The sequence below is a fragment of the Prionailurus viverrinus genome, chromosome E1 (assembly GCF_022837055.1).
Source record: "Prionailurus viverrinus isolate Anna chromosome E1, UM_Priviv_1.0, whole genome shotgun sequence".
Lineage (NCBI taxonomy): Eukaryota > Metazoa > Chordata > Mammalia > Carnivora > Felidae > Prionailurus > Prionailurus viverrinus.
This window is the reverse complement of record NC_062574.1, coordinates 14,528,221-14,548,654: the sequence shown is the minus strand read 5'-3', so window position 1 is coordinate 14,548,654 and position 20,434 is coordinate 14,528,221. Positions and strand designations below refer to the sequence as shown.

Genomic DNA, 20,434 nt, shown 5'->3' with positions numbered 1-20,434 from the left:
TGAGCAGCTAATAGCAGAAATGGACCTGAAGGAATCCAACAGGGCTGGCAGAGTCAAAAGATAGTACCTGGGCTTAAATAGCATAGGAAGCCCTTAAAAGCTGAGATGTCAGGCCAACTCTGTTTTCAGTGGGCTGAGGATCTTGTCTGGTATCAATGCTAAAGTAGCTCAACAGGTTCAGGGATGAGGTGGAGGTGAGGGTGGTGGGAATCTATGCAGCTCTCTGAGATTAGGAACTAGAGTGTATTTTCGATGCCACCACAGTATGAAGAGGAGACAAGGCTGTCAGAGATCACTGTTTTAGCAGTTAAGACATGGGCAGCAAGATATCATCCTCTGAGAATAACAGCTGTTTATTAGGTGACCACTAAAGAATATAAGACTCAGTAAAAGATAATCCCTTCTGCCTTTCTACTTTATACAAACAAGTCAACTTGGGGCCCTGGGAGACTGTCCAACTTAAATGAAGTCTGCCCAATAGGGCAAATTGAATTCTGAAGCCCAGTCACCCTGCACTACTCCAAGAATACAAACTTCTTCATGTTGTAAGCAGTGCAGCTGGAGCCCTATGGCCAACGACAGGTCACAGTAACCTCATTCCAGGATTTCTCAAGTACCTCTACTGTGCCTCCCTCAGCTTCTATCTAGGTCAGTGCCTTGTTTGATTGCACTTTTCCCAAGCTACGTTCAACACGTATAGCCTCTGTTGCATCACTATGGTGTGTTAAACCCATCAGCACTGTGTGTTTGGGAAAGAGCAGCCCCCGGGGGACCTCAGCATCTCCACGGCATGAGTGGAGCCCTCGGTGGCCTCCCTGGTGCGGATTCTCACGGTTCCTGCCTCTCTTAAATTTTTAGCTGTAACCACTCCAACACATCTTCTTAGTTTAGCACACACTGGACCCAAATAACCTCAGCCCAGAGCTGGAAAGTACTCTCCCTGGGGTCAGCTGCTGTACCCTGTTGGGGTCAGACTGGAGCCTTAGGCCAACACCCCTTCCTCTCACAAGTCCTGTGAGAGGAGTTGGGAGGGGACAGAGACTCCTGTCGTGGGAGAGATCACGTGTGTCTCACACTCAGCACTTGGAGGAAGAGGAACCCCCTGGTGCCAGGCTGTAGTGCTGACGCCCCAACCCGGAGCCAGGGAGACTGGGTGGGGAGCCAGGGTAGCAAAGGGGCTTCCCACAGTCACCACCACTTCCTTCAGGGAAGTGCTGATGGACCATTACTTAGTGACCTCCTAAAATGCCCTTTTGGGAAGACGTATTAAGCGTCCTTGAAGGGGTGCCGATTAGACTTGGGATTAGTTCTTATTCCAGACCTGCCCTGTGAGGGTGAGTGAACTAGCTGTTTTTCAACTCAAGAATGTCTATCTCATCTACAGGGTCAACACATGTAGGCTCCCTGAGGAAATCAGCTTACTGCATACTCCCTACACATCCCCATGTCTCCCTATGTGACAGCACTCACAGGGCTCCCTACAAGCCTTTTCCAGCATGCTCTGTAGACTATACAAGACAAGGCATGGAAAGTAGCAAGTCCAGGAATTTCTGGAGGTTTTTTTTTTTTTTTTTTTTAACAGTACTCCAATCCAACAGTGTGATAAATGCATCGGAGCTACAATTAGGAAGATATATAGCATCAGAATGCGAAGGTCTGGGCAGCCTGGTGAAACGCGGGCTCTCCAGAGCCCCAGCTATGTTTCCCATTATGTAACCCTGGTCATGGGCAGACAGCCAGACTCCAAATGAAAAAGAGACTCTGGCTTGGCACTGGTTCTATTTTCCTATCCTCATTCGGGGTCAGCGCAGTGTCATACAGCTGCAGAGAAAGCTCTGGGGATTAAACCTGGGAAAGCCTCCAAGACCAGGACCTGGGTTCAAGTACCAGCTGAAAGCAATAAACCAACTGCCACAGCTGGGCTAGGTTTGGATGTTCTCAAAGTCCCCTGACTCTTTCACTTACTGAGAACTAGAGATCAAGATGAGGGAAGATTTGGCTTCGGCAGAGACTATGAAATGAGGTAGGCTGTCCCGCTGCCCTAGCTTGCCAAAGGTCTTGGGATGTGAGGGGTCACTATGCTTAGGCTCGTGAAAGCCTGCTGCTCTGCTCCTCTCCATCACCTGACAGTCATGGCTTACTTCACGCTCACTTGGTAAAGTGGGGAGCAGCTACCTCTCCCTGCTAACGAGAGGCCTAGTGCAGAAACCACGTTCCCCACTCCTCCCCCACACCCCACAAGTAGATGGTCCCTCCAAACACTGTGGTCTGTTCTAAACAGACCAAAGCACCCTACACTGTCTTTTACAGCAACCCAAGGCAACTTTCCACACTCTGCTACAATCCTCTGCACCAAAATCTCTTGGGATGTAAAGCCATCCTATCACAACTCCTAACAGGTACAAATGGGAAGTCAACCTACTTACATGCTGAACACACATACCTACGAATGCCGCTGTGCGGGAAGGCACAAGTGGCCCTGAGATCCTGCCCTTATCACTCTGCAGTGTCATCACCAGCCGAGGTGTTCCATACGTGCTAGGTGGCTACTGCCTAGGGAAAGCAGATGTGACTGGAAAGAAGAGGAATATGGGCAAAAAAGGAGAGAACCAAGGAGACTTATGATGAGCTTTGGAATTCCCCGAAGAAAGCTTTGGAATGATTCTCTAACTGTACAAGGAAGAAAGGCAACAAAAAGAAAGGGAGGGAACAAAGGGAGCTAGATTAATTAAAGGTTCAAGTGGGTCAGGGAGATAATTTGGGAGTGAGGGTTTCTGGAGGAGAGGCAAATTGAAATGTAGGCTATCTGATCACCTGATGTTAGGATCAAGGATGGATCTGTCTTTGTAGAGAACAAATACAGGCAAAAACCAAGGAAAACATGCAAAGGAGAGATGTCAGGTAGAACCCATTTCCTTCCTAGTCTCTTGAGTGCATTTCTAAAACCTCCAAAATGAAGATCAGCACCTGGACCTTAAGAGTGCCACAGGGATTACTGTTCTGACATCTGCAGAACTATCTGGAGTGTGTTATTCCCTAGGGCCTTAAAAGAAAAGGCTCCAGAGTATGAAAGATCAGTGAGCATAAGAGAACCACCATACCTTGCCAATCTCTCCACCATGGTATTTACTCAGTGAGTGTTAGCCAGCTATAGGAGAAACTGGACAGGAGGGAAGTAAATTCTCATTCCACTTTTCCAGCACCTGACAGCTATGAGGTGGGACTACCCTCAGTGGTGGGCAGGCCAGGTTTGCGCTGTCCAACAGAGGCCCCAGCCCTCAAACCACCATGCCTTGTGGCCAGGCCCCAGGACAGCAAGAGCTCCTCCTTTATGCTTAAACTTGCATTCCAGAGACAACCAGCTGCTAATCCTGGTTGCAGAGACAGTGCAGAAGGGGACTCCATTCTCTACCACACTGGCTGCTCCAGTCTAGACTGGATTCATCAGTGGTGCCCACTGCTCCAGGAACTTGTTTACTAGGCAATCAGATTCAATATTTATTATTTGGTCAAATCTGCTCTCCCTGTGAAGAACGGTCTGAAAAGAAAAAGCAAATTTGTTCAAGTGTCCCAACCCCCTCTGCCTCTCTGTGGCCTTAGAGGTGAGGCCTAGCTGGGGACGGCTGTAGCTTGGACCACGTGCCCAGTTGCAGATTGAGCCCTTGCCCAAAGATGGGCAGCAGCTTGCATATGCCGGCAACGGGCCATTTGCTACAGCATCCAAAGAGAAAACAGACTCGGCACCTCAAGCAAATGAGGCCCAGCACTTCCTGCGTGAGCTTTCTATTTCCTCAGCCAAACAAAAGCCAAAGGGAGTGACAGAGGGAGGAGGGATAAAGGGAGACGGGTCACAGAAGAGCGTTAACAGGACTGATGGCTGGGATATGGATAAACAGGGGCTGGGTGGACCATATCTAAGGGACCTGTGGTTGTGAGGTGAGGTGACCCAGAGAAGGCCCAAGCTCCAGGGACAGATGGTCTGCCTCCCCACCCCCCGAGAGGAAGGGAGGAGCACTCTGTGACCCCTGTGCATGCTCAGAAGCAGTGGCTTCAGATACTTGGAGAGCTGAGCCCTTCCTTGTCAGTTTCTTTCCAAAACTGCAAATTGCCTAGTCGGCATTATAGATTAACAGCCTGAAAAGTCTGAGGCTGTACATGTTAACTCTTTAGGGAACACTGCTGGGAAACAGCTACCCCTGGTCAGCAGATCAGTCCATTCCTTTGAGTGGCCCCAGCTGCCCCACTCAGGTCTCAACCCTGGCTCAGAAGGCCTCAGCCTGGGATACATGTTGGGAACCTAGGAAGGTTCACAGGAGAATGCAGAGAACTGTCTGATGTTGTGAGCATCACTCACACAGTTACAGAGCTAGAGCTGGAAGGGAACTGGGGAGAGAGGGCCTGACAGTCCAGGGGTGCTTCCTGATGTGAGGAACAGGGAAGAAATTTGAGGAAGAAAAGGCGGGAAAGAGGCAGACAGTCCACACAGAAAGGTCAATAACTACTGGCCAGAAACCTCTGCTGCAGCCTTCCCTCTGTGGATCACCCATGAGTCTAGAGGGACTCATGTGGGCAGCACCCAGCCCAGAGAAGTGCCCCTCTCCATTCCCAGAAGTGCCATCGGCAGCAGCCTAGGTCTCCATACTCTACCCTCCAGTGTGTGCCCTTCCCAAGAAGAGCAGTGGAGAAGAATGGTGGTGTGTTGGCTAAGGACGCTCGCTCCCAAACACACACCCTCCCCCAGCGCAGCGCCCAGAGCTCTGAGTATGCCGCACCTGCCAGAGACCACAAGACAGCACGGGGCAGGGGGGCGAGAGAAAGAGAGAGGAAAAGAGAAACAGAGAGGCAGAGGCAGAGGCAAAGACAGGAAGAGAGAGAGAGAGAGAAAGGTGGAGAGAGAGAGAGATGGACAATCAACAGAGCTGACCAGAAACAGGTATCAATATGCACACGCGTTAAGAAACTACTGTGCAAACGTGAGCACATGCAGTGACGCTAACACAAGAAAAGAACGGGACGCATGGGAACATAGATATACACCAAGAGCTGGCAAACTTTCTGTAAACAGCTAGAGTAAACATTTTAGGCTTTGCAGACTATAACGCCTCTGCTGTGACTCCTCAGCTCAACTGCTGCAGTGTGAAAGCACCCATAGACAAAGTGTAAACAAACAAGCATGGCTGTGTTCCAGTACAACTTCATGGACACGGAGATTTGACTTTTCTAATAATTTTCACAAGTCATGAAATAGTAGTCTTTTGATTTTTTTTCAGCCATTTAAAAATGTAAACCGTTCTTAGCTCATGGGCCATAGTTTGCTGACCCCTGATACAGACACACACAAGCCCCAGAGGCAGATAAACAGAGGCAAGCAGGCAGGAACAAGCCAAGACAAGCAGAGACGGGCAGGCAATAGGTGAAGCAGGTAGGGAGACACAGGCGAGGCAGGCAGAGGCAGGTAGATACAGGCAGACCCTCATACAGAGATTTGCTTTCCAACAGACAGATGCAGACCTACGCGCAGAGGCACAGTCACGGACAAGCAGAGACACAGACACACGCAGTCTTGAACACAGATATTCAGGAACACATACACACACTCCCACAGGACACAGTCACACACAGACACATGGACAGGACTACAGCACACATGCACTGACACGGACCTACAATCAGAGAGAGACACAGAGAGACATGGAGATGGACAGAGACACACACTGAAAGAGCCCCTTTGTGGAGATGCATGAGCCCTGCAAAGAGACCACTCCCCCACCCCCAAGAACAGAGAGACACAGACACAGATACGGACTCAACGCAGAGAAACATATGGACACGTATACATGGACAGACATGGACGGGTACACCAAAGACCCTTAGACAGACCCCTAGACAGACAAAGGCCCTCACACTCAGACACAGACAACCAGAGCCAAAGAGGCACATACAGAGATAGAACCCACACACAGATACGGACGTAAGAAACAGCCATGCATGGCTACATAACTATGTAAATATAATATAGCACTGAATTGTATACTTAAAAACGGTTAAGATGAAAAATTTTGTTACATATGCTTTACCACAGCTTTTAAAAGAAGGAAAAAAGTCACACAGACACATCCAGGCAGACACACACACTCCCCAGACCGACACACCTCACAGCGACAAATGCTCTGACAGACAGCACACTGACACCCAGAAACAAGGAGATGGGAAGTGATGTGAACAAAAGAGAGAGGTGTGTGCAGTCACCCTCCTCATACATCACAACGTGTGAGAGGAAGGCCCGAGCAGCAGCATGCATAAGACAGCACAAGCAGCAGCAGGACGAGAGCACGACGGATGCGTGGAGACAAACTAGAAGAGAGAGGAAGAGATAAGGCCTCTCCTCACGCCACCGACACACGGCCAGACTCGAGAGGCCGCTACAGAGACGGTGGGCACGAACAACATGAAGTGAGAGCGAGAGAGCAACGGCAAAGACAGAGAACAAAACAGCAACTTCGGAGTGAGAGAGGAGGGCAGACTGAGGAGGAGGAACGGGCCCGAGAACAAGGGAAAACAGCCTAAAACATCAGGGGACAAGGAAGGTGTTCAAGGAAGGGGAAAAGTAAAGTTCAGATGAGGAGGGACGAGACGAACAAGCAGGTGGCGGGTGGGAGGACACACGGAGGACCAGGAGGGGAGCCGTGGGAGCACAGGCGGGCCGAGTTCAGCAGTGCCGAAAAACGAGCCGGCTGACTCACTGTGAGGGCAGGTCCAGGGACGTGGGCGGAGGGTTCCAGGTGTCTGGGTAGCCGAGCATCCAGTCTGACCAGACTTTCACACTGGGGAGCAGTTCCTTCAGGTCCGGGACGAAGGAAGACACCTTGATGTCATCTTGGTCATCCTCGTCCTCAGGAGAGGACAGCTGAGCTGCAGAGGCAAAGGGTGAGAACTGGGCCTAGGTCTGCTGTGGCCCACGAGTGAGGCCTGGGGCGCTGGGACGGCAGCAAGCTCTTAGGGAAGGGAGACCAAGTCCACAGGAAAGCTGGGCCCAGAAGCGGAGGACAAGTGCCAGCACCTAAGAGGATTCTGAAAAGCAGGACAAAGAGAGAACCAGTGCACTGGGTCTGCCCCTGCAGACAGCTGTTTCTGCTCCACCTGTGGCCTGGCTGAAGTCGCCACTCTGGCCTCTAGCCCCCCCCTTTTAGCTTTCCTTCAGCACAGCTCTGACATGGCACCAGGGATCCTGCCAAAACGACATAACCTGAACTTGACCATGAGGAAATATCAGACAAACCCGAACTGTGGGACATTCGACAAAGTGGCCTGCACACTTCAAAAATGTCAAGGTCATGAAAAACAAAGGAAGACTGAGAAAGCATTAAAGAAACCATTCAATTCCAGATTGAAGGAAACTAAAACGGACACGACATCTAAATTGCAATGTGTGGGGGCGCCTGGGTGGCGCAGTCGGTTAAGCGTCCGACTTCAGCCAGGTCACGATCTCGCGGTCCGGGAGTTCAAGCCCCACGTCAGGCTCTGGGCTGATGGCTCAGAGCCTGGAGCCAGTTTCCGATTCTGTGTCTCCCTCTCTCTCTGCCCCTCCCCCGTTCATGCTCTGTCTCTCTCTGTCCCAAAAATAAATAAACGTTGAAAAAAAAATTAAAAAAAAATAAAAATAAAAATAAATTGCAATGTGTGATCCTGGAGTGGGTCCTATACCAGAAAATGACTTTTTTTTTTTTTTTTGGACACTGATACAAACTCAATACGGTCTGTAGATTCAACAACAGTACTATATCATTGTTGGCTTCCTGATTTTGATAACTGCACTGTCATGTAAGGGAATGTCCTTGTTATTTGGAAATATTTAGTCAAGTATTTGGGGGTAAAGGGCTAACATGTCTACAACTTACAATCAAATGGTTCAGGACAAAAATAATAATAAGCATAAATATCTGCATGTGTACAGAAAGAGAGAGAACTTAAAAGGCAACTATGGTAAAATGTAAACAAATGGGGAATCTGTGTGAAGCGCATGTAAGAATTCTTTGTATTATCCTTGCAACTTTTCTATATATTTGAGATTGTTTCAAAATAAAAAGTTACCCCAACCCTCCCTCCAAAAAAAAGCAGCTCCAGGGTCTGGAGGCACCCACAAAGTTGAAGTGGCAGAGGGACAACAGCATGGCTTCAATACACACCAATACTGATCCAGGAGCTGAGAGAAAGGGGCAACCTTCAGCCCTACCTTATACGGCTCAGCAATCAGGCTTAGATTTCTAAGGGCAGCCTTAATGGATATGGGGACACTGCTCAATGCAAGGGCTAAAAATAGCCCCTGCTCTGGTTCAGTGAGTCTCACAAGGTGGCTGGTCCACAGTGGTTATAGCAATCACCAGTACCAGACAAAGAGGGACACAGAGATAGAGGGGGGAAACGAAAACGTCAATTATGAACAAAAAAGGAAACGCTCTTTGCTGGTTTTCTAAAGCTGCAGGAACCCACAGCAGCTTTTAGGTACAGTGAAAATCTTAACTACTAGAGAAAGGGGGGAGGGGATAGTTTGCCCAAGGACAGAGGGCCACAGAGGTACACAGAATGCAAAAGGAGGCAGGACTAGTTAGGTGGGCAGAAGGAAGGGGGGTACTGGGAGGAGGAAGAATGTCAAGTAGAAGGAGGAGACGCTGGAAGGCAGCGTAGCATCCTGAACTTGTCTGGACAGGGCCCAGGCAGGGGAAAGGCCATCAGTCAGGGGGCCCCTCATCTCCTTACCTTTGGCAGACTCCTTAAGTAAGCAGGTGCAGCGCCGCACCAGGAGAGAAAACATGGCCAGGCCCAGCGCTGCCGCTTGCTCCTGGATCACAGAGCGACACTCCTCTGAGAAGCAGTCTGAGGAGAGGCAAATGACACTCCATCAGTGCCCTGGGGGCCAAGGGCTACTCTTCCCTACCTCACTAGGTGCACATACTCGGTCACGTCACTCAGCTCCCTTTCCTCATCTGAGACTGGGGCCAGCAATATTTCCTCCCTCGAAGGATAGCTATAAGGTTAAATAAAATCATTACCGCGATGGCTGGTGTGTGGGTAAGCGCTTGATAACCTTATTATAGGGACCCCCTGTGCAAATTCTGCATCACTTCCCCAAGACCAGGGGCCCCAGGGTGGACAGTCTGAGCCAGAGCTGCAGGTCACTGTACTTAGTAGCCTACTAATAATGTGAAGCTATAGTAACAAGAAGTCATATTTAATTAACTCAGTCTCTCTAATGTATAGATAGCAGGAGTACAAACATCAATTAAGAGAAGAAAAATACAAATTTAAATTATCTTCTTGAATCACCAACTTTGGTTCCATCCTTACCTCCTGTTAATCCTCCACTTACAAATAACCTATTTTCACTGAATGAGTTCATTTTACATAGGAAAATGGGCATATAATAAGCACTCAGCCAGAAGTACTTTCTTTTTTCTTTCACAAATTCTTTCCCCTAGGGCTAAAAAATAAATCTGGCTCCCGATACCAGCACCTTCTGCCCCTCACTTTCTCAGCCTGGTTAACTTCCTTCTAGCTGCAGGTCTCAGTGAAAGGAGCCACCTTCATGGTGGCTAGAGCCATTCTTTGGCAGAGGCGACAGACACACTCTCAAACCGTTGTCTGTACCTCTTGCTTGTCAGTGGACTGCCCTGATAGCCACATCACCCAGACCTGAAAGGAATCGGAGACAAACAGAAGGCAAAAGTCCAACCTGCAGCCTCAGAGGAGGAAACACCGAATACACACACGAGATGAAATCGGGCGCCCGGTCACTTGCTCTGGCAGCAACTAATCTGTTAATTCCCTCTGTAATACATGAGAACTCTCTGAATCTCCAAGTGTTAAAAGGATAATTAGCCACATGTTTGATCTCTGTGCCTGCCTGCATTTTAACCTCAGTAGCCAGAGGAAAGCCCTCTTGACTTTCTCCTCATTGACACTAGTCTTGTCAATGGGGCCTAATTGAAGTCTTTACTCCAGGAGATGCTACACAACCACAGTTATTCCAAAACCGCCCTAGCCACAGGAGCAAACATGATTGGAGTATACAAAGCCAGCCCCAAACCACTTTAGAGAACCCTGGGAGTGAGAAGGAACAGGCTGCTGCTCAGAAGATCCCAACATATGAATAGCATCAGTGTAGCAAAGTATTCATCTATTGTGGCTTTCCTGCCATCCCTCCAGATGCCCACTGGTCCCAAATGTCACCCTCTAACTTTCCAACCCAACTGCGGCAGGCAGTAAGGAAGTGGTAAGAGTCCATGCGATTAGAATAGGTCACCACTCTGATTCTTCTTCTGGTAAGACCCCAAACCTCTGCTAGAGAGACCAAGATGCAAGCATCCAACAACCAAGGGGAGAGAGTGTAGAAATCAGGGAAGGGGAAGATGTGCAAGCCATCCTAAAAAAACCTTGCCAACTTCTCCCCTCCACCCCTAACCAGGGGCAGCAGCACTGTCTGTACAGCCCCAGCTGAGCCTAAGCGCTTGCCAGGCACTGCCAGCAGCCTGCCTCTAATTAGCAACGAGGCCAGCCCAGACTGGGGCAGTAAGTACAGAACAGAGGAAGCTAGAACAGGAGAAGGGGAGGCCACATCTTGGTAGCTGACATTAGTGTCCCCTTATCAACTGGGCATCTTAGGCAGAAGTTACCTGCACACAGAAGGTCCTTAAAAGGCATGAAAGGGGGTGTCTTAGCTCAAAGAAGACTGGCATCTTGAGAAGCCCAAGACTACAATAAGATACTCTCATTAGCCCGGATAAGGTTAAGATGGGCAAAGGGAGATTACTTTCACCAAGCCCATTTCGATTTTTATGACAAATGGCAATCTCAGGCTAGGCTATTTCTCGTGCGAAAGTTTGGACTAGGGCTCAGAGGGGGAGAACGAACTGCTTAAAAACAATGACATTTGTGGCCTCTGGGGAGTCCAGGTTGGCTCCCTTTTTAAGCCTCCTGCAATAAGGTCTGGGGACCATGCAGGGTAGCAACAACGGGAGCGTCTTTGCTGTGAGTGCAGAAGGGCTCAACTACCTCTCAGAGCAGCAGCTGAAAAGGTAGCTTCATGAATGCTCTGTTCTTAGCCATGGTTATGGCACCTTAAACCTTTACCTCTTCCCGCCTCTCCATAAAGGGCCTGTCAGTACTTCCTGCAGTGGTCTGGGAGTTACAAACCAGGAAGCTGTTCTGCTCTGATCAGGCAGGTGATGATATCACAGCTCTATGGGGGTCAGAATGCCTAGGTCTCAGTCAGTCTTCTGGCCACGTCACAGAGAGCACTTTTTGGAAGGCCTGTCCTCCTCCACGGCTCCATGGTACCACAAGCACACACTGAGCATCTATGGTGAGCTTTACCCTGTGCTGTGTATTGTGGAGAACACAGCCACAAATAAAACACAGTCCCTGCAACCTTAGGATCTTTCAGTTGGGTGGGGAAAAAAAATTGCTATTTACCTAAGTAACCATGGCAATGCAGACCCAGTGCCTCCAGTGAGAAATACATTGAGTGTTATGGCATCTTCGGAGATACTCTTTGCTTTACTTAGGCTTTTGCAGGCTAGAAGCCCTAAGATGCCACTCCTTGAGAAGTACTGATTCTCATACAACTGAGTAGGGAAAACAGCAGCCAGATTCCCAGAGCCCACCAATCTGGGGCTAGAGCTAGGGAACTGGCCCGAGGCTTGACAGATACCCACACATATCCCCAGAGTTGGGCTGGGCCAGACCGACAAATGATGTGGGGTGGGGAAGGAAAGAGCATTGTTTGCCTTGGTATTTGCCTGGGTTCCTCTGGCTCGGTGTCAGGTAGCAGGAGGCTGACATGAGCTGAGGAACTCATTAACACTGTGAAACAGCCTTTCCCCTTCTTTCCAAAAGCAGGCTTGCTCAAGGGTTTAGGGGGATGGTTTTGGCTACGCAAGTCAGACAGAAATGTTTCTTACCAAGAAAGTCACCTGAGGTCTGAACTTGATTCTGCCCCTTCTTCCCACATGCTCTTGGACGGGCAGGTGACCACAGCTCCCACTATTCCTATGCCCAAATACCTACTCAGGCAGAAATAGTCTTCTCACTCCTGTGTAACAGGGAGACTTTCTCATTTTTCTCAGAACATATTCATGGAAAACATAAACCAACTGTCGTCAAAGTTGTATGAAATCAGGAAATGGAGCGGCCGGGAGAAGGCTGCCATGTGGCCGGATGTTATGTATTTCTAATTAGTGCTATACATCTTTCAACAGCAAGTGTCCTTCTGCTGGGAAACACAACACACTGCCCTTGTTATTGTAACTGTCAGAGAAGTGCTTAAACAGATAATCTCCAGGAAAAGTGATAAACACGTCCCCTCTCCCACCAGTGTGTGCGCGACGGTGCTGCCAAAGCAAAGCTGTGCTTGACGGCTCCAGGATGGCAAAGCATCCTCCTGCAGGAAATGGGAATGAGGCAGGAGGAGGGGGAGAGGGGAGGGGAGTGGGAGAGAGGCAGGCCCACCTGCCAGGACCCTCTACGCCCAGCCAAGGGACAGTGGTTCAGAACCATCACTTCTGATCAACTCCTAGGTCAGGGAGAGATCTGGAGGAAACTAGTACCGGGAGGGATGAGGTTTGGCTGGTCACAGAAAAATCTGGCAGCACTGAGACAAGCAGAGTTTCCCTGATGCGCACACCCAACTTCCTGGCAAGACGATGAGAAGAGCGCTGATGGGGAGGCACAGGACAGATGACACAGAGCTCTGGTACCCTGAGAGCAACGGACGGATTCGGCAGACACTGGGGTCCACTAGCCGTTTCGGGAGGGAGAACCAACTATTTGCTCGGCTGCTTCACTAATAGCTGGAGAAAAATGCAGGCAAGACCACTTATTCACGGACTCCCTCCCCACCGGCTCCTCCCAAAGACAGGAAATGAATGGTCAGTCACCTCCAAACTAACACCACCTGGAGGCGATTTGCTGGCTCTTATCTTTCAGACATAAGGCTGCTTTTCTCATGAGTCAGTCACCAGTCAGACACAGGGCTGGCACAGTTCCTGAGCAGCCCACCAAAACCTCCTAGTGTACAGGAAGTGGGCAGTGAGAGCATCTTGCGACTGCTGCTGTTTGGGCTACAAAGTTCCCTGTGGCAGTTGCTGACTGGGGGGGTGGGGTTAGAGGGGTGTGTGTGGAAGAGGCAGCCATTGTAGAGAAACCAGATAAAAATCTCAGAGCAAAAGCAGAGATGTCCATGCCATCAGGGCATCACTTTATTTCCTGAGAAATAAAATAAATGAATCAGAAAAGTCAGGCACTAATACACCCAAGCAAATTATTCAAGCATAATGGCAGAATAGTTAGGCTGACTGAAGGCCGGTCATGAATGACATATCCCCAAACAGGGTAGAGCTGCGAAAAGACAGAGGAACGTGGAAGCCAGTGTTTCCTCCCTAAGAGCCCCTCCTGTCATACCCGCTACTCTTTTTGGATTTTCTAGGATTGTAAAACTCTGTAAAACTTCTTTTAGTGGGTACTTATGAGGGCAAAGGAAATCCAAACCTCTTAACAAAGTGACCTCTCCCACTGGTTCCAAAGTTATTTATTCATCCCAACGGTGGAAGATACAAAGGAAAATAGGATCCATCCGTAAGAAGATGATAATCTAACGAGGAAGACAGGAAGGATACACGGACCCAAATAACTATAATTCAAGGAAGATGGAAGTAAGATGCTTTCTTTGACCAAAGGGAGAGAAAATCACTTCCAGCTAGAATATATCAGAAAAGGTTTCATGGAAGAGAGCACTTCTGAGCAAGGCTCCAAAAAATGAACAAAGATGGAATTGGGGGATGAAGGAGAGATGGGAGTGTTGCTAAGGAGGCGTGCAGATAGGGGCACATCAGGCAGACTCCCACAAGGCAAGCAAAGCAATGCACTAGGGTGCCACACTTTGTGACAGGGACCACAAAGCAGAGGGTCTGAGATGCCACAGCAAGGAACACAGACCTGATTTGGCAGGCAGTGAGAAGAGCACTCACTCAAGGTTTCTTTCATTCTTTTTAATTTTTTTTAACGTTTATTTATTATTAAGGGACAGAGAGACGCAGAGTGTGAGCATGGGAGGGGCAGAGAGAGAGACACACACAGAATCTGAAGCAGGCTCCAGGCTCTGAGCTGTCAGCACAGAGCCCGACGCAGGGCTCAAACTCACAAACTGAGAGATCATGACCTGAGCCGAAGTCGGTCGCTTAACCAACTGAGCCACCCAGGCACCCCTAGCACTCGCTCATGGTTTCTGAATGAAGCATAGGTGAGTGTTTCATGAAGGATAATCTAGTTAAAACATTTAGGACAGATTCGGGTAGCTGGAAAAATAGAACAGGAAGGGAGACTGGCTGGGAAGCCAACAGGGCATGAATTTGTTTGAACTGAGAGAAATTCTATGTAGTGCACTTCGTAAACTTTTTAATGCCAAGTAAACGTAACATCTTTCTTATAGGAGCTAGAAGAGGGAATGGACAGGAGTGCACGGATATGAGAAATGCTGCAGAAAGAAAATCAGAAGAAGGTGGAGATGATGTGTGGGAGGGAAGGGATTCACTGAACAGGCCAAGGACTCTCTCTCACTAATAATCTCGGCAGATTCCAGAGGATCCTGGGGCCTCAAAAAGGGTAACACCTACCAAAGGAGACCCAGGAAAGGGGCAGCAGTTCGGGATTGCAGAACACCTGGAGGGACTGAGGTCTGCATCAAGGAGTCCCCAAGCTCCTGCCCACTTGGCTCTCAGCCAGTTCTGTCTTTCCAGAACAAAGACACTTCAGGGGGTCAGAAATACTTGAGGAAGACCTTGCAAAAGGAGGCCTGGGAAGTCTGAACTGGCTCTCCCTGTGGAAGCCATTAGATATTCAGCACTTCATTTGTTTCCAATTCTTGTATGAGTGCAGCTCCAGGCTGTGGGGTGAGAGGCTCCTCTCTGACGTAATCAGGAAGCAGCTGCAAAATTAAGGAATCCCTCATGACATCATAAAAAGGGTCGATGGTTTACTGGGGAAAGTATAAAAATTAATTACATATTCCCACATGAATCCCTTCCCCTAAATCTGTACACACCCCCTCCCACCCCCACACTCTCTCATCAACAACATCCCAAAGCTACCTCACCGAACAGGGTACAAAAGAGCAAACAAAACCCAGGAAGACAAAGTTTTCTGATGCACCCACTGTCTGCCCCATACATTTTGAACTCACAAGTGATACCCTGTCCTGGAATTTTTATACACACAGCATGCTTCCTCAACAAAATTATAAGCCCCTTGAGGACAAGAGCGATGTCAAAACTTCACATCCTTGAAAATTAGCACCATGAAGGGTTTAAGACTGTTCACAACAGTAGGTACATTTTGCCTCTCATTTGTGAATCCTAACCATAAACTACACGATTCCACTGTAGCCTGAACAAAGTTATATTGAGACCGGTGTTTGGCGCACGCGTGCGCGCGCGTGCACACATACACACACACACACACACACACATGCACACATAATCTCAAAGCTTTACAAAAGATTTGCACAGGAGGTATTATTTTCCCTCTGACAATTGAAGAAACAGAGTCAGAGAAGTTAAATGACTTGCCCAAAGTCACAAAAAGCCAGTAGTGTCAGAAGTGGGACTTAAATTGGAGTCTGTCTGCTTTTGTACTCACACTGTTTCCGTATATACCTGGTTTTCACAATGCCTGTGATTCAAGCCACAAGTTTCAACTCTTCCTCTCCCCTTTCTATGAATGTGAAAACCTCAGAGTACTCCGTAAGTTCTGCACAAAAAGCTCTGAGATAACAACTATGTGGAATAAAATAAAATACAGTGTCCCACTTATAATAACACCAAAGGACACAAAATACTTAAATATAAAATATTAGATATTTTAAATATTTAATTTAACAAAATATATACAGGATCTCTTTTGCTGAAAATTACAAAAAAAAATGAAAGAATCACAGAAGATCTAAATAACTGGAGAGATTTACCACGTTCATAAATTGGAAGACGCAACATTGCAGAGACGTCAAATCTCCCCACACAGATCTACAGATTTAATGCAACTACAATCAAAATCTCAGCAAAGTTTCTTATAGACAAAGACAACCTTATTCTAAAATTTATATGGAAAAGCAAAGGACTTAGGATAGCTAAAGAACAAAATGGGAGGGATCATCTTGCCAATGTAAAGTCAAAGAAGGTTAGTCTTTGCAACAAATGGCGCTAGACCAATTAGACATCCACAGGCCCAAAACTGAACCCTGACCTAAGTCCCATACCTAATACAAAAAAATAACTGAAAATGGATCAAAGACTTAGACTTAAACATAAGACCATAAAACTTGCAGAAAAAATTGAAGAAAATCTTCAGGACCTAGGACTAAGTGAAGAATTCTTGGACCTAATGCCAAAAGCACAATCTATAAAAAGAAAATTGATATACTGAACCTCATAAAAATTAAACACTTTTGTTCTGCAAAAAAAACTGTAAGAGGATGAAAAGGCTGGTTACAGACTGAGAAAATATATTTGCAAACTATGTATCATACAAAGGGCTGGTATCTAGATTATATAAAGAACTCTCAAAACTCAACAGTAAGAAAACAAACAATCTAATTAGAAAATGGACAAAACACATGAGCAGACATTTCACCAAAAAAGGGGATACAGATGAAATATAAGCACATGAAAAGATATTCAATATCATTAGCCACTAGGAAAATGAAACATAAAACTACAATGAGACATCACTAAACACCGATCAGAATGGCTAAAATAAAAAAATAGTAACAACACCAAAAAGCTGGTGAGGATGTGGAGGAATTGGGATCACACATTCCTAGCTGACTGGAATGTAAAAATGGTACAGCCATTCTGGAAAATAGTTTGGCAGTTTCTTCTGAAACTAAAAATGTACTTATGATATGATCCAGCAATTATCTTGGGCATTTATCACAGAGAAATGAAAACTTATGTTTGCACAAAAATCTGTACACAAATGTCCAGAGCAGCTTTATTCATAACAGCCTAAATCTGGAAACAGCCCAAATGTCCTTCAATGGATGAACAGTTAAACAGGCTGTGGAACATCCATAGCACAGAATACTACTCAGCCATAAAAAGAAAAGTGATGCACACAATAACTTAGATAGACCATCAGGGAATTATGTGGAGTGAAAAAAGCCAATTTCAAAAGGTTACATACGGTATGATCCTATTTACAGAATATTCTTGGAATAATGTAATTATAGAGATGGGAAAACAGGGGTTAAAATCTGGGGATGGAAGGGGACAGAAGGGTTTCTAAAGAAGTAGCCTGAGGGAGCTCTGCAGTGATGTAACAGTTCTGCACCTTGATTGTATAGCAGGTACATGAAGCTACTTGTGTGATAAAATTGCACAGAACTATACATACACACAATCACAAATGTATAGCTGGTGAATGTGTAATTGTATAAATGTAGAACTGGTGAAATCTGAGTCTGTGGATTGTACCAATGTCAATTTCATGGCATTACCATTGCACTACAGTTCTACAAGATGCTAACATTAGGGAAGGAGGGATGAAGGGTGCATAGGACCTCTCTGCACATTTTTTTTTTTTTTTACAATTTCCTGTAAGTCTATACTTCTTTCAAACTATGCACTGTAAAACAAGTAAACAAAACCCCAAGATCTACCCTAGGATTCCAGAAACATTTCTCTTTTACAGAGAACAGGGCTGCTTAGCCATTTTGGGGACATTTTCCCAATTAGCTGATTACTCTGTGCAGATGCTGCCGTCCCTCGTTCTCATCTTGTGCTGCCTGGCCTGAGCTACTGGAGGCTACTGTGGCTTCTTATCTGGACTGAGCAAGAAATTGCCAGGGGCAACCAAAAAGAAAATAAGAAGAAAGAAGGGAAAGTTCACTGAAGACAGAACTTCTGTCTAAGAAATAAGGAGTAAAGCAAGAGAACTTCATTTTCAAGGCTATGACTCATCGGATCAGTAAAATCCATGTCAAGCAGCACAAAGTGAAGGTGATGAGAAAGCGAAGAAAGATGACAAGAAGAACAAATTGCAGAAGCTAAATGAGCTGTTTAAACATGTTCTTGCTGCTCAAAAAATAAGGAAAGGTATAAATCTCAATCAGTGGTATGTGCAATCTTCAAAGAAGGACAGTAGGAGGGAAAAGTTACTTAAAACGTGTTGCTTGGCACTGTTTTCTTCATAAATGAAGCTGCTTGTGCATTTTCAGTGTGCAATGCTCTGGACCATCAAACAGACGGAAGTTTACTTTTAATTGGCAGTTACCAGCTTCAATACCATGATAAACTGTCTTTGTGAATCAATCTGTAGACCAAACCTTAAAAAAAAACTTCATCAAAACACACACACACACACACTTGTCTTCAAAAGACAAAAATGAAGACAGAAGCCACAGAGAGAATTTTCTCACTGGGAGAAAATATTTGCAAAACACATACCTGACAAAAGGACTCATATCTAGAAAATATAAAGGACTCTTTCAACTTAATAGTAAACAAAAAAAAGGAACAAAGAAGATCTATGGATGGCAAATAAGTGCATGCTCAACATCTTCTTATGATAAAATGCTCAAAGTTATTATCTTTATGGAAATCAAAACCACAAATACTCTATACCCACCAGGATGCTGCAACAAAAAGAAAATAAACAAGTGTTGGTGAGGCCATGGAGAAACTGGAACTCTCATGCACTGCTTTGGGAATATAAAATGATTATAACCGCTTTGGCAAACAGCTGGGGAGTTTCTTAAAAAGTTAAAACAGGGGCGTCTGGGGGCACCCTGGCTCAGTTGGCTAAATCTCTGACTTCAGCTCAGGTCATGATCTCACAGTCTGTGGGTTAGAGCCCTGCGTTGGGCTCTGTGCTGACAGCTCACAGCCTGGAGCCTGCTTTGGAATCTGTCTTCCTCTCTCACTGCCCACCCCACCCCTTGCACTCTGTCTCTCAAAAATAAACAAACATTAAAAAAAAAAAATTTTTTTTTAGGGCCGCCTGGGTGGCTCAGTTGGTTAGGTGACCAACTTCGGCTCAGGTCATGATCTTACAGTTCGTGAGTAGCCTGGAGCCTACTTCAGATTCTGTGTCTCCCCTCTCTCTATCCCTCCCCTGCTCATGCTCTGTGTCTCTCTGTCTCTCAATAATAAATAAATGTTAAAAAAAAATAAAAAAATTTTTTTTAAACAGGGGCGCCTGGATGGCTCAGTCGGTTAAGCGTCCAACTCTTGATTTTTGCTCAGGTTATGATCTCATAGTCCACAGTGGAGCCTGCTTGGGATTCTCTCTCTCAACTTCTCTCTTTCTTTCACTCTCAAAAAAAGAAAAAAAAAGCATTTTTAAAGGTTTCGTACTCATGTACAAAATGACCTACCTATACTACTCCTAGGAATTTATTTAAGGTAATGAAAGCATATGTCCACACAAAGATTTACACTCGAATGTCCACAGCAGTTTTATTCACAACAGCTAAAAACTGGAAAAAACAAACTGTGGTATATCCATACAATGGGAGACTACTAGCAACAAAAAGGAACAAACTACTGAATCGTTCAGCAACATGGATAAATGTCAAAATGATCAATGTGGAGTAAAAAAAGACGAGCCAAAAGACAGAGAGACAGAGAAAGAGAAAATACTGTCAAATTCTAGAAAATGCAAACTAATCTACAGTGACAGAAAGCAGATCAGTGGTTGCCTGGGGACTGGGAGGAAAGGTTAGAGAAGAATGGATTAGAAAAGGGGCACAAGGAAACTTCTGTGACTGAAGGATATGTTCCCCATCTTGATTATGGTGATGGTTTCACAAATGCATACATATGTCAAGATCCATCAAATTGTACACTCTACTATATGTATAGTCTAAAATACATCAATTGGGTCTCAATAAAACTGTTAAAAAGACTTTTTTTTTAAAAAAACAGGGGAATCACATTAAAAGGCCATTAGTCTGACTCATCATTTTAAGACTAGGAATTCATAACTTAGAGGCTGATTTGATAAAGCTGGACATCTACTGAGTGCCTAATACATAATTTGACGCTCAGGAAAACCTTGCAAACTAGCACCAATATTCACAGATTACAGACAAGGAAACTAAGCCTCAGAGAGGATAAGTTAATTTTCTTCATCAAGGTCAAACAGCTGGTAAATGGCTGAGAAGAGAGTTCAGATCTTTGATCTGGATGATTCCAAAGCTCTTTCTTTATGCCATTACAATACAACTGCTACCTTCTGAAGGTGAGAAAATGATCTCCAGAAGTGCTGGGCCTTCTCCAGAAGACAGCTTGGCTTATCCTCCTCCTTTATATGGAGCTCTAGGGCCAGGAAATGTCCTGGGGGCTCTATCAAAACATCTTGGCAAGACAGACAGCAAACCATTTCTACT

At 46.2% G+C, this 20,434-nt stretch overlaps 1 protein-coding gene across 5 annotated transcripts in view; it reads right to left on the bottom strand.

Moving 5' to 3' along the window:
• SMG6 (SMG6 nonsense mediated mRNA decay factor) overlaps positions 1-20,434 on the bottom strand; it is a 228,090-nt gene that overhangs the window by 117,196 nt on the left and 90,460 nt on the right. For all 5 annotated transcript variants that reach the window (XM_047832481.1, XM_047832478.1, XM_047832480.1 and 2 more), the window contains 2 exons: positions 8,758-8,874; positions 6,744-6,912 (listed from right to left, as the gene is read on the bottom strand). In XM_047832481.1, the coding sequence (XP_047688437.1) occupies positions 6,744-6,912; positions 8,758-8,874 (286 nt within the window). The remainder of the gene's footprint in view (positions 1-6,743; positions 6,913-8,757; positions 8,875-20,434) is intronic.